Source organism: Leucopleurus acutus (assembly GCF_964270905.1).
Source record: "Leucopleurus acutus genome assembly, chromosome: 4".
In the NCBI taxonomy this organism is placed as follows: Eukaryota; Metazoa; Chordata; class Mammalia; order Artiodactyla; family Delphinidae; genus Leucopleurus; species Leucopleurus acutus.
Window position 1 is genome coordinate 86,183,984 of NC_139146.1, and position 15,552 is coordinate 86,199,535.

At 36.6% G+C, this 15,552-nt stretch overlaps 1 protein-coding gene and 1 pseudogene across 2 annotated transcripts in view; both read right to left on the reverse strand.

Annotated features, from left to right (window-relative positions):
* The window catches only part of LOC309961124 (transmembrane protease serine 11F-like), a gene marked incomplete at both ends in the record, with an annotated part of 58,932 nt that extends 48,171 nt beyond the window's left edge, over nucleotides 1-10,761 (reverse strand). The window contains 1 exon segment of the mRNA XM_082838153.1: nucleotides 10,698-10,761. Within this exon segment, the coding sequence (XP_082694279.1) occupies nucleotides 10,698-10,761 (64 nt within the window).
* A 206-nt stretch (nucleotides 10,762-10,967) lies between these two features.
* On the reverse strand, nucleotides 10,968-11,946 carry LOC309961125 (annotated as a pseudogene). Its single transcript has one exon. The product of its transcript is annotated as an uncharacterized misc_RNA (transcript).
* Between the last annotated feature and the right edge of the window lie 3,606 nt (nucleotides 11,947-15,552).

The following is a 15,552-nucleotide window of genomic DNA, read 5'->3' on the forward strand; positions in this document are numbered from 1 at the left end:
AAATAAAAATCTAAATTATAAAAAGCAACCAATTAACAAAAAACTAGAAAATACTCTGTAGCAACCTGTTAGCTTTTATAGACTTAATCTCCCAAATAAAATCCCATTTACCTGAACATAATGTTCTGATTGTGGTGGTGATGTCAGGGACAAGGGTAGTGATTGATGATGGCAATGATGATAGTGGTAATAAAAATAAGGGCCTTCTGGTGTAGCTTTTAAGATGATCAGTGTTTCACAGGTTTATGTGCTACATCCAGTGTTGGTTGGTTTGTTTTTATGGGCTGGCTGAAATATAGAGAACAAATAAGATGAAACTTGTCCAATTAGTGTTAATGACTGTCGTATTTCTATGGTTTCAAGATAGGAGTCATCCAGGGGGTGACAAACTTCCTTGACTTGGCTATTTAGAAAAAAGTAATAGCCTAGTCTTGGACTAGTCACTTAAAATGCACACCCAAGAAACAGCTTTGTGGTAAATCAGGATAATCCTAACTCTTGTGTTTGACCAATTCCGTCATTCTGGCTTCTTCCTCCTCAACTGAAACCATCTGTAACTATGTAGAAGTTTCTGACAAAAGACTTTCCACAAAGTACCGATTTTAACATAACTAATATTGCCATCATTTTGATATAATGAAATTCTATTTAATTGCAGTTTATATTTTCATTTCCCTAATTACCAGTGAGAATGATCATTGTGATCATTATTTTACATATTTCACTTTTCAGCCATGCTGCAACCCCAATTTTTGTGTTCTGACTCTTAAAGCCAGTGAGACTGTGGCTTTCTGCTTAACTTTTTAGCTCCTCTACATCACCTGGACTGGCCAGTGCCCTCTGGCAAGAAACCATATGTATGTAAACCTTACCCAGTACAGTCCCTTCCCTTCATGAATTGACTCTGAGACAGTTTTTATCAGTTTTTTGTCACTCTGTACTGCCTTCATATGGTTTTTATATTTTTTCCAAAGTTTATAGCTATTAACTCTAGAAGGGCTTGATATAAGAAATTTCACCATTGCTGGAAGTGGAACTAGTTATTGGTAACTTTTCAAAAACAGAATTTCTTAATTTTAGTTTAAAATTTGTCAATATTTCCTTTACAAGGTTAGTATTTTATGTGTATATATGTGTAGTTTGTTGAAGAATTCCTTGCCTTTTATAAAGATATACCTGTATGTTTTATTTTAAAAACTTTAATGTGTTACCATCTGCATTTAAGTCACCAATTCACATTGCATTCATTTGTGTGTATATTATGAAGTAGGAGTAAAGGTGCATTTTTTTCCATATGACTATTAATTGACCCTGTACATCTTATTGAAATCATGCATGTGCAATTCTTTATCTACTACCCTGCAAAGTCACCTCTGTTATAAATCAAGTATAAATCAAATGCAGGTCTCTTTCTGAATTTTTTATTGTTTCTTTGATTTATTTTTTTATTACTGTGCCATATCACACCACCTTGATTATTGAAGTTATAGAATGTCTTGTGTCAACTTAAAGAAAAACACACAACATAAGAGTTGTGAGTTTAAGTTGTATTCAAGGTCTTACTGCGGACTAGCCACTCAGTTAGCTCTGAGGAAACTGCTGCAAAGAGGTAGGGGAGAAACCAGTTTATATATGATTTTTGGCTGGGAAATACATGCAATCAAGCATACATCTTGGTAAAAGTGTACTGCTATCACAAAGAACAGATATCTCATCAGTGATTTTAGTGCTTTTCTATGTATGGGAAGATGCAGGAATCCGGGGTTATTAAAATTCTTCTGGAGATGTTTATCTAGACAGCCTTATCCTGTCATCCTCTTAATTTCTTCTCAGATTGCAGTAGGTCAGCGGATGTAGTGGGTTATGACTTAATCCTTGTAGAAAACACTTGTTTTTCTCTGTTCACACTTGATATCTGGTATGTAAGCCCATATTTGTTTTCCTTTTTCAAAATTATTTTGGCTATTTTTAGTCCATTGCCTTTACTTATAAATTTTAACATTGACTGATCAATTTCCAAAAAGAAATCTCTAGACTTTTGTTGATATAGCATTGAACCTATAGATCAATTGGGGAAGAATTGACTTCTTAATATATTGAAGCTTCCAATCTGTGAACTTGGTACAGTCTTTCATTTATTTAGATTTTCTTTAATTTCTCTCAATAGTGTTTCACAAGTGTCTGAATAGAAGTCTTATACATGTTCTCCTAAGTTCAGTCTCATGTATTTGATTTATTCTATCCTGGTGTAAATGGTATTATTCCTTAAATTTCATGTTATATTTATTGCTGACATATAGAATACAATTGACTTTTGTCTATTGACCTTGTATTGAGAAAACTTAATTCATTTATTAATTTTATTTTTTCTATTTGTATATATATATATATATATTTAATTTATTTATTTATTTTTGTATGTGTTGGGTCTTCCTTGCTTCACGCGGGCTTTCTCTAGTTGCGTCGAGCGGGGGCTGCTCTTCGTTGCAGTGTGCGGGCTTCTCATTGCTCTGGCTTCTCTTGTTGCAGAGCATGGGCTCTAGGCCCGTGGGCTTCAGTAGTTGTGGCTCACAGGCTCTAGAGAGCAGGTCAGTAGTTGTGGCGCACGTGCCCAGTTGCTCCACGGCATGTGGGATCTTCCCGGACCAGGGCTCAAACCCGTGTCCCCTGCATTGGCAGGCAGATTCTTAACCACTGCACCACAGGGAAGCCCTCTATTTGTATATTATTTTAGATTTTTAGCATACACCTACATCTTCAAATAAAAACAGTATTATTACTTCCTTTTCATCGATTATATTTTCTTTTGTTTTTGGTTGCTTGGTTGATTGATTGCCTTACATCATAGAACTCTAGTACACTGTTGAATAGAAAGGGTTGATAGCTGGCATCCTTCTCTTGTTCCTAATTTCAGGGAAAAGCTTTCAGTATTTCACCATTAAATAGGATGTTTGCTATCATTTTATCAGATTAAAGAAGTTTTCTTTTACTTTTAGTTTGCTAATTTTTATAATAAATGAATTTTGAAGTTGACCAAATGCTTTTTTTTGCATTTATTGAGATAATCATATCATTTTTCTACTTTTATCTGACCAATATTGTGAATTACATTGATTGATATTTAAATGTTAAACCAACCTTGTATTTCTAGAATAACCCCAACTTGATTGCAAATAAAATATGATACATTTTGTGTGTCACTGGGTTTCATATCTTATTTTGTTTAGGATTTTTGCATCCATGCTTCTGAAAAAGAATGACATAATTTTATTGTCTTTTAATGTCATTGTTAAGTTTTGTAATCAAGGTTATGTTGGCCTTATAAAACAAATTGGAAAGTAACTATTTTATTGCAAATAAAATTTTAAATTTATATCAAGTGAAAAAATTCCTAGAAAAAAATTCAAGTCTCCAAAACTGACGTAATCACCACTCTAAGAAATGCTACCTGCCCTTCAAGCATACCACCTTTGGACTTTGCACAAAGTCAAAATAAACTAACTCCCTGAGATTCAGAAATTTATTGGGTTGGCCAAAAATTACCTATAGTTTTTAAGTAAAAATAAAAGGCACATTTTAAATTTTCACCAAGAACTTTATTGAACAACATATTCACCCTTTGTTCCACTACCTTCTACCATTTTTTAGGCAACTTCATAACTCCATCTTCCTAAAACTTCTTATCTTTTTGAGCAAAGAACTGTTCCAGGTGCCTTTTACAGTCTTCCAGGGAATTGAAATTTTTTCCATTAAGAGAATTTTGTAAAGACCAAAATAAAAGGAAATCTGAACGTGCACCAAAATAAATGGAAATCTGAAGGTGCAATGTCTGGTGAATACGGCGGATGAATCAGAACTTCCCACCCAAACTCTGTTTTTGCCTGGTCATCCAAGAAACATGTGGTCTTGCAATATCCTGATGGAAGATTATGCGTTCTCTGTTGACTAATTCTGGATGCTTTTCGTAGAGTGCTGCTTTCAGTTGGTCTAATTGGAAGCAGTACTTGCTGGAATTAATCATTTGGTTTCCCGGAAGGAGCTCATAATAGAGGACTCCCTTCCAATCCTACCATATACACAACATCACCTTCTTTGGATGAAGACTGGTCTTTGGTGTGGTTGTTGGTGGTTCATTTCGCTTGCCCCATGATCTCTTCCATTCCACATTATTGTACAGTATCCACTTTTCATCACCTGTCACAATTTGCTTTAAAAACGGAACGTTTTCATTACGTTTAAGTAAAGAATCGCATGAGGAAATACGGTCAAGAAGGTTTTTTTCACTTAACTTATGTGGAACCCAAACATCAAAGCGATTAACATAACTGAGCTAATACAAATGGTTTTCAAGGCTTGATTTGGATGTTTTGAGTATGTCGGCTATCTCCCACATGGTATAATGTTGATTGCTCTCAATTAATGTCTCGATTTGATTGCTATCAACTTCAGCTGGTCTACCTGACCGTGGAGCATTGTCCAGCGAGAAATCTCCAGCACAAAACTTCACAAACCACTTTTGATACATTCGATCAGTCACAGCACCTTCTCCATACACTGCACAAATCTTTTTTTGTGTTTTGGTTGTGTTTTTACCTTTCTTGAAATAATAAAGCATAATATGCCAAAAATGTTGCTTTTTTTCTTCCATCTTCAATATTAAAATGGCTACACAAAAATTCACCAATTTTGAAGTCTTTTTTTAAATGCACGCTGATATGACAGCTGTCACATACAATCTAACAAAACTGTTTTGAATGAAGTTAAAGACAACTAAGTGCTACTAGAGCCATCTTATGGAAAAAACCAAATGAACCTTTTGGCCAACCCAATATTTGTTGAAACAGCTAATAGAAATATGATCCGTGACTCATAGAGATGTTATATGACATTTACTGTCAATTTATCTTTTTAAAACAAGACTTAAAGATTTGAAGCTGATGTATATAAAATATTTATATTAGATATCAATCATTTCATATTCATCTCTTTTTTCTTTTGATTTGCTTCTAATGTCAAAAATAGCAACTACCGAATGATGTGGTTCTTCAACTTTCCACGGATAAACAGTGTTGCTGCTGAAACAGTATAAGCCTTTCTTCCATCTTGAACAAAGCCTAAAATTTCAGTACTTATGCACTTTTTCTCCCCTTGGTCCCATAACCACAAAAGTCCTGTCAATTGTAATGGAAAATCACAATATGTCATGCTATATATTAATGATCTGGTTGAACTCATCATAAATGAGTATATTATAGAATGCACATGTGTTCCAATACATTTCCCATAGGCTGCATGTCCCAGTTTCAATTCAGTTATGAAGTCTCAGTGTCTTAACAAACTTGGATAAGAATTAATGAAATGCTCTGTAGCAGCTGGAATTATCCATCTCATGACAGCACTTCCTCTTCCTGGGTTTATATTTCCCCCCAAATATTATCATGACATTTGCATCCAAATACATTTCTTTTCAAAATTTTCAAAATCCTTCAAAGCCACCTTAAACCTTTCTACCAAATCTTCTGCAATAACTCTGGTCCACATTAATTTTAATATTTTCTGTCATAAAATTGCACATACCTCACAACAACTAATTACTATTTATTGTTCTATTTGTGCCATACTTGTTTCCCCAAGAAGATGATAAGATCCTAAAGTGCAGGGTTTATGTATTTTACTAATTTTTCATACATTCCAGGTTCTCAATAAGCACTTACAGGTTCATTGTCTGGAACAGGAAGCAAGTACCTCTTCTCCTTTCTCTTTATTGCTTGTTTATTCCTACATAGTATTTGGCTCTTATAGTATTTTCTTTTGCATTTACAATAATATTTGGTTTAGCTCATCTAGTGAGGTAACAGTGGCCTTTTTCAGGACACTGTTTCTTAATAAGCATACTTCTAACAGAACCTGTTTCTCAAAATAGCAAAACCAGAAGCTCAGTTTTATCAATAGTCGATCATGATCCAGATCTAGGGAATTACTTCATATTTATCAAACTCATGGTGTATTTTTTTGACCAAGATGTCATGTAGTTAACTTAGAATGGGAGCTACAGTATTCCCTATCTATAGAATGCATGAGTCCATCACTAGGAAGCTACCTTCATATTCTCAAGTAACCTGGGTAACCTATTAACCTAGTCAATAGGTCTGTTAGTCAATAAGTGATGTAGGACTTCCCTGGTGGTCCAGTGGTTAAGACTCCGTGCCTCCAATGCAAGGGGCGTGTGTTCAATCCCTGGTCAGGGAGCTAAGATCCCACATGCCCTGAAGCATGGCCAAAAATTTAAAAAAAAATTAAAAAGTGATGTATATGTATCAAATTCAAATATTCTGATACTTGAGTGCCCGCCCACTTCCTATAAATCCTCTAGATTAAAACACCGTTTCTTGTGCATTGGTAATTTTTTTTGCTAAAACTATAACTTCATTATATACTCTGTTCAGACTAAGGAAAGTTGAAAGAAGATTGACTTTCCTTGCCAACCCTTGTAACATAGTGAACTGAAGTCTAACATTAATAAAAAGACTGTAAGAGACCAAGCTGCTGTTCAATAGGTTTCAGTCTTTTGTAAGATGAATTACATTCCTAGGTACTAAGAGTACTTACAAATGAAACTGTGTGCAGCATTATAGCTAATGTTTATGAAATTTTGATGAATCATAAGATGAGAGGAATACAAGAGTGGAGATAACACAGTTTATTTTTTTATTGGAGTATAATTGCTTCACAATACTGTGTTAGTTTCTGTTGTACAACAAAGTGAATCAGCCATATGCATACATATATCCCCATATCCCCTCCCTCTTGAGCCTCCCTCCCACCCTCCCTATCCCACCCCCTAGGTCTTCTCAAAGAGAAAAGTTGTTACTGAAAATCATTTGCCACTGAGTTTGACAAAATTCTGGGTAAAAAAAAAAATCAAGGATAAATTATTAAAAGTATGTCTTGAGCAAATCTAAAAACTGGAAGCAATCATTACTTGAAGACTATATTGATTCACTTAAAATAAATGTTGTGAGATTAACTTTATACCACTTTTAGATTAGGAGAATAGGGCAATGTGGTAGACAGAGGTACTTAGAACTCTTACTGTTTTCATCATCATCTTAATAATTATTATCATCACTAATATAACAAAGATAATAGCTGCCATTCATTGAAGGTATACTATCAGTCTTATATTGCATCTTCCAAGCTTCTATATACCTTTCATATTAATTTTTTCAACAATTCTATGAGATAAATTTTGCCACTCCCATTTTACAAATGAGGAAATTGAACTTCAAGGAGTTTGTTACTTGTCAAAGATCACCCAGATAGTGAGTAGTGAAATCAAGATTAATTTTTTAAAAATATATGGGACTGACATGGAAGCAACCTAAATGTCCATTGACAGAGGAATAGATAAAGAAGATGTGGTACATAGATATAATGGAATATTACTCAGCCATAAAAAAACAAAATAATGCCATTTGCTGCAACATGGATGAACCTAGAGATTGTAATACTGAGTGAAGTAAATCAGACAGAGAAAGAAATATCATATGATATCACTTATATGTGGAATCTTAAAAAAAAATGGAACAAATGAACTTATTTACAAAACAGAAATGGAGTCACAGAAGTAGAAACCAAATTTATGGTTACTATGGGTGAAGGGGGATGAGGAATAAATTGGGAGATTGAGACTAACATGTACATACTACTATATATAAAATAAATAACTAATAAGGACCTAGTGTACAGCACAGGGAACTCTACTCAATACTCTGTAATGACCTATATGGGAAAATAATCTAAGAAAGAGTGGATATATGTATAACTGATTCACTTTGCTGTACACCTGAAACTAACACAACATTGTAAATCAACTATACTCCAATAAAATTTTTTTTAAAATACATGGGTCTGGGACTTCCCTGACGGTCCAGTAGTTAAGACTTCGCCTTCCAATGCAGGGAGTGCGGGTTCGAGACCTGGTCGGGGAGCTAAGATCCCACATGCCTCGGGGCCAAAAAAACAAAACATAAAACAGAAGCAAACAAATTCAATAAACACTTTAAAAAAAAATACATGGGTCTGGCATTTCCTGTAATGATGGACTAAGGAATTCAGTCCAACACTTCTGATAATTATAGTAGGAAAGATGGGTAAAATAAATAGTTAGAAATTCTGTTCACGAGGTCATAGAGATAACAAGATAAAAATTTCAGGGCCAAGATCTCGGCGAAGATAAACTCAAAGAAGTTGGGCTAGCCTGCCATTTGGAGCTGCTATTTCTGAAAAGTATGCTAAAGCTGAGTAAGGCATCTGACAATATCAGGGCAACAGCATAAAAAATTGGAATCCAGGGCCCACACTGGGTAACGGTGGTTGATAAACCCAACATGCTTTGAGTTGGGTTCCTGAAAGGCAATTTGCTAAATGAAAGTATATGCCCAATGACTGAATTGGATATCTCTATGAAAAACAATAATGATACTTGGTCCCTTCATGGCATTCTACTATAGGAGGATCATAGATCTTAATGTAAAAGGAAAAATAATAAAGTTTTAGAAGATAATTTAGGAAATAGTCTTAATGATTGTGAAGACAGCAAAGTTTTCACACAATGAAAAAAAGTATTACCACAAAATACCATACCTTGTGGTATTTTTACATAATAAAACATTCCACAGCATTTTAAGTAAAAGAACTTCAGATGCGTGCAGAAACATAGATAATTCTCACAAATGAAAAGTTACAAAACAATATATACCTTATGATTTCATTTCTGTAATATTCAAACACAATTAGATGTAGAGTATAGAGTTAGAAGTCTAGGTTACTGTTTTCTGGGATGCTGGCAATGTACTATTTCTTGACTAGGTAGTAATTACATGGCTATTCACTCTGTGACAATGTATTGATCTGTACCTTTGTTTCCTGTGTTCTTTTCTGTGTTATATTTCACAGCAAAATTTCTGAAAAATTAATATGTAAGCTATTCAAAAGGAAATTATTTCTGTTTGAAAGCAAAATAAAGAGCCTGTCAACAATATGTACTGAAAACTTACTACACTGCCGAGCACCTTGCAAGGTGCTGTGAAGGTAGATATGAAAGATGCAGAAAAGAATGCATCTGCGATCTAAAGAGGTTAGATGTGATAAGAAATTTAATATACCTGAAACATAAGTAAATATTGTTATTATAATAACTAAATGACTTTTTCCAAGAAAACTTGTCAAGAGTTACACATTTCAGTGCACTCCATTTTCAGATGGAGTTTTCATAAGAAGAAAATGAGTACCCATTATTTACATAGCTAAATGTGTAAAATTTTAAATATACTGCTGGTATTTAAAACCCCTACTCTCAAATTTTTTTTTTTAGTTGGAGTATAATTGCTTTACAATGTTGTGTTAGTTTCTGCTGTACAGTGAAGTGAATCAGCTGTATGTATACCTATATCCCCTCCCTCTTGGACCTCCTTGGTCCCCCCATCCCACCCACCTAGGTTGTCACAGAGCACCGAGCTGAGCTTCCTGTGCTTTATAGCATGTTCCCACTAGGTAACTATTTTACACATGGTAGTGTATATATGTCAATCCTAATCTCCCAATTCGCACCACCCTCCCCTTACCCCACTGTGTCCACATGTCCATTCTCTATGTCTACATCTCTATTCCTGCCCTGCAAATAGGTTCATCTGTACCATTTTTCTAGATTCCACATATATGCGTTAATATACTATACTTGTTTTTCTCTTTCTGGCTTACTTCACTCTGTATGACAGACTCTAGATCCATCCACATCTCTACAAATGACCCAATTTCATTCCATTTTATGGCTGAGTAATATTTCATTGTATATATGTACCACATCTTCTTTATCCATTCATCTGTCATTGGACATTTAGGTTGTTTCCATGTCCTGGCTATTGTAAAATCTTTATAACTATAAATATATTTATGTGATAAATGTGATTTTGTTCATATAATTAAACATTACAAATTTATCCTTAGCAAATACTTTCCAAATTACTGGGGAAAGAACTACTGAAGTTGTAGATACTATATATTTTCTTATGGTTTGCAAAATATTTTTAGTGTCCTGAAAATACTAATATTTTATACTACTTCACCTGAGTATTTTTAAGAATGCAATCACAAAGAGCAATTGAATTCTTTTATCATAGTTTTTAAGTATAGATATTCTAATTTTCCCCTCAGAATTATTCCACCTGGACCAGTAAGTCTTCTTTCCTGGCTGAAATTCTGATTTGCAGATTAGTAGCACCATCTAGAGTTCTACCTACATATATAGTACTGACTGTACAATAAAAGCCAAAAAACAATGTACACATTGCCAAGGTAACCTGCACGACCACCATGAATACCAACACAACGAGGGGCTTCTGTGATGACCCGACAGAGATGGCTCTCAGCTTACCAGTTTCAGAGAGAAAGGGAGACGTGTGTGTGTGTGTGTGTGTGTGTGTGTGTGTGTGTGTGTGTGTGTGTGCATGCACATGAGTACACATGGAAAGAACCATTTTGGGTATTTGGCCCTAGAGGTCAGAAGAGGACTCGAGCAGGAGAGCAGGGCCAGGCTCACAGGAACGGCAGTTGCATAAAAGCACACCCTTTCCTGTGGGACCCTGCAGGTCAACAGGTTAGGGCACGAGCAGGCCACCAGATCGGCCCCAGGTCACCTGTGGAACGGGAAAACATGCTCCCAGTCTGGGGCTGTACCACCTCCTGGAGCCCCCGGCTCATCCCTGCTGGCTTTGCCACTAAACTGACTCTCAGGAACTAGAAATGTTGAAGATTTCTAACCAGAAAACTGGAGGGCATCTTTATAAGCACGACCCCAAACGAACAACACTCCTGCAGCCGGAACTCTGCCGCCAGGGCAATTACTGCCTTCACCTTCGAAGCCTGCCCCTGAGTGAGGAATTTCTTTCCTACCGATCCTCCTTCGGCTAAAAAAATGACAGAAGTGAGTTGGATGCGATACAAGTCACAGGGCAGAGCTTCGGTGGCCCTGCGTATCGGGAGGAGTTGAAGCTGGAGCGGCTCCTGTGACTGCGGCGGCCAGGGGACCTGCGCCGAGGGGAACGCGACCTTCTCCTCATCCGTGGGGGTGACCTGCGCCACATGGGAGGCGGTGGCAGCATTCTCCTGGGAGGGTTGAATCGCCGGGGGGCTGGGGGAGGGGGTTGGCCGAGGTCAGGGGGCCAGCACAGCCGTGGCAGTGGTCTCCTGGTCATCGATGTGTCCTCCGTCCATGTCCATGTGCTTCAGCGCCTTCTCTGCCTCATCTGGATTCTCAAACTACACATATGCGTAGCCTTTAGACAGATGCGGGTGCATCCTTTCTACAGGCACGTCAATCATTTTAATTTTCCCATAGGTGGAGAATATCTCCATGATGTGATCCTTGGTCACATTCCTGGTGAGCCTTCCAATGTGCACTTTGGTAGGTTTAGGCAAAGGGCTCTGCCTTTTCCTTTCCTTTTCATCTCTTTTGGGTGGTTTGGATTTGGAGCGGGAACGCCGCCTCTTGTCCTGCCTGCGCCGAGAAGGACTCGGAGAGCCAGGGGAGCTGCCGGAGCTGGAGCTGCGGGATGAGCTGGAACTTCCTGAGCGGCTCGATGCTGAAGATGAGCTGGAGCCGCTGCTGGAGCCTGTGCTGGTGCTGGAGCCCGAGCTGGAAGTCGAGCTGGACCGAAACCTGGTGCTGCTGCTACCACTGGAAGTGCTGCGCCTCTTTCGAGTTTTATCCCTGCCACGATCCTTCTCGCTCGACTCCTTGGTGGCCCCCTTATCTTTAGAGCGATCCTTGGACTGCTTATCAGAGCGGTCTTTGCATTTGGTAGGAGAAGGAGCCCTAGTGCTGGACTTTTTATTCTTTTCTTTGACTCCTAGCAAGCTCTTCTTTTTCACTCCTGATAAATGCATTCTCCCCTTCTGAGGTGTTCAAAGCAGCAGTGGCGGCCTCACTTATCTGAACTCTCACTTCTAACTTGAGTCTGAGAAACGATCCCTAATCAATTGCAATTTACGCCAAAATGCAGCAAGTCCCCAGTCCAGGCGCCGGGCTGTGAGCACTTCCAGGGTAGGGCTCGGCGTTGCCGTCCTGGGTCTCCCCGGCGAGAGGGCCGCGAGGGCGGAAGCCGAGTTCCCGGCTGCCCCGAATTCCGGGGGGCCTCACTGGGCCTGCTGCAGAGCAGACCTAAAAAAGTACATTTAAAAAAAATTTTATTTTATATTGGACTACAGTTGATTTACAATGTTGTGTTAGTTTCAGGCATACAGCAAAGTGATTCAGTTATACATATATCTATTCTTTTTCAAATTCTTTTCCCATTTAGGTTATTATAGAATACTGAGTTCCCTGTGCCATAGAGCAGGCTCTTGATTGTTAACTATCTTAAATATAGTAGTGTGTATTCACACAATCCCAAACTCCCAATTTATCCCTCCTCCCCACCTTTCCCTTTTAGTAACCATGTTTGTTTTTTCTAAGTCTGTGAGTTTGCTTCTGTTTTGTAAATAAGTTCATTTGTATCATTTTTTTATTCCACATACAAGCAATATCATATGATATTTGTCTTTCTCTGTCTGACTTACTTCACTTAGTATGATAATCTCCAGGTCCATCCATACTGCTGCAAATGACATTATTTCATTATTTTTAATGGGTTAGTAATATTCCATTGTGTATATGTCCCACATCTTCTTTATCCATTCATCTGTCAATGGACATTTAGGTTGCTTCCATGTTTTGGCTATTGTAAACAGCACTGCAATGAATATTGGGGTGCATGTATCCTTTTGAACCATAGTTTTCTTTGGATATATGCCCAGGAGTGGGATTGTTAGATCATATGGTAGTTCTATTTTTAGTTTTTTAAGTAACCTCCCTACTGTTCTCCATAGTAGCTCTACTAATTTACATTCCCACAACAGTGTAAGAGGGTTCCCTTTTCTCCACACCCTCTCCAGCATTTATTGTTTGTAGACTTTTTGATGATGGCCATTCTGACTGGTGTGAAGTGGTATCTCATTGTAGTTTTGATTTGCATTTCTCTAATAATTAGCGATGTTGAGCATCTTTTCATGTGCCTCTTGGCCATCTGTATGTCTTCTTTGGAGTAATGTCTGTTTAGATTTTTAAAAAATCCATTTTTAATGGCACCCTGAGTGCAATTTATTTAATACTGTCCTCATATTTATTTTTAAATATAAAATTACTTTTTAGTGTTAATTATATTAATAATATTGTACATTAAATCTCTAGTACTTATTTGTCTTATAACTGGCACCTTGATCTTGGGCTTCTCAACCTCCAGAACTGCAAGAAACACATTTCTGTTGTTTATTAGTCACCCAATCCATGGTATGGCGGCTTCATTTTGCAGGAAGAAACCTGAACATCAGTAATGTTTGTTAATTTACACCACCAGAGTGCTAGAACTAACAAGAGAAATATTCTAGAGTTAAAAAACATTATTGCTGCACTGGCTTTCTGCTGAAAGTTGTTTCTTTGAAAATGTTTTGTGAATTTCTTGAACGTCACAGAATTTAATTATTAAATTCCCTATTTTTACATGAAAAGATATTAAGATAATAACACTATTATTAAGATATAGTCTTATTGTATTTGAACATATAATTGGTCCTGCAAAGTTTCTAAGTGTGTAAGTACATAGGATGATGCACCAGGAACAGTGGTAAATGTAAAATTTGTACACCAAAGGAGGTTAGGGTTGACAGTTGATGTGTGTTTGCATAGTACTTTATATAAGATTGAGAAAAAAATGGGAAGATACAATGAAAACTTAGGTTCACACAAAAACCTACACACCCACATACAAATGTTATAGTAACTTTATTCATAGTAGCCAAAAACTATAAACAACTTGAATGCCCTTCAATGTATGAATGGTTAAACAAACTGCAGTGCTTCCATACTGTGGAATACTACACAGCAATAAAATAAGAATGAATTATTGTGTGTGTGTGGCACGCACAACTTGGATTGACCTCAAGGGAATTTTGCTGAGTGAAGAAGCCAACCTCCAAAGTTTACATATCGTATGATTCCATTTATATACCATTCTTGAAATGACAAAATTATACAGATGGAGAACAGATTAATGTTTGCCAGGGGTTAAAGACTGGGAACAGGGGTAGGGATGGAGCCAGATGGCCATGGGTAGCGTGAGGGGTCCTTGTGATCAAACTATTCTGCATTTTGACTGTGGTGGTGGCCCACAAATCCATACATGAGATAAAAAACAACATGGAACTAAATATACACACACATGCAAATAACTGCATGTTTTAAAAACATAAAATGTCAAAAGGTTAATAGATTGTCTCAATGTCAACTTCCTGGTTGTGATATTGTACTATAGCTAAGCAAGATGTTACCTTTGCCAGAAACTGGATAAAGGATACACGGGATCTCTCTGTATTACATTTTACAACTCTGAGTGAGTCTATGATTATCTGAAAATAAAAATGTTATTTTTAAGTGGTAAGAAATTTCAGAAAAAAGAATGTTATCTCCACTTGAGGGAGTCAAGGAAGGCTTCATGGAGGAGGCATCGTTTGAATTAGACTGTAGATCTTCATGTAATCCAGTAACTCTATGGTTAATAAGGTTTATCATTTTTAAAAGTTGAAATGAAAAATTAGAGTAACAGAGAACAACTTGACAATCTCTTTTGGAATGATCCTAATAAAACTTCTTTTGTAGAATTAAAATTAAACAAGAAGTCAGTGCATTCTGTTGACCTTCTCATCTCTTCATTTTGAAAATACTTATTCAAGCTATTGTGATCAAGTAGCAATTGTATAAAATAAGACTGTAGTTACAGCAACAGTTATAATAACACTGTTTCTTGAGCACCTACTATGTTCCAAGAACTTTGCTAAGCACTTCAAAATATCTCATTTTGATCTCTACAATGGTGTTTGAGGTAAATATTATTATCCCTGTTTTATAAGTGAGTATACTGAGGCTTAGTGTGTATAAATAACTGGATTAAGTCACACAATGTAAAATCTGGGATTACTTCTTAACACATTATTAACCGGGGGATTTTTGCAGAAACTAATGCCTGTGGCCGTAATATGTCTCCGGTCAAAAATGTGTTAAATCAATGTGTAAATAATAACAAAGCTATATTTTCTGCATAATACAAAAATAAAAGGTCAGTTCAACAACACTTATTGAAAGACTATTATATACAGAGCACTTTATTAGGTACTGTGGGAAGAGAGATAAAAGATGTCACTGAGAAATGGCCTGCCCTCTTGCACAGTTAATAAGTATTATTTCAGTCATGACTTCTTAACTTTTTCCAACGAGATGGTTAAAACAGACATGTCCAGGAATGCTGAAACCCTTTATAAGTTATCTTTCAAAGAAAGTTATTTTAAAAATATGATACAGTATTATCTATTTCTCTGTGCACATAAAATTTGAACTATTGCTCATATTTTCACTGTGGCCTAACCTCTATTTCTCAAATCTTTTGTAAAAAAAAATATCAG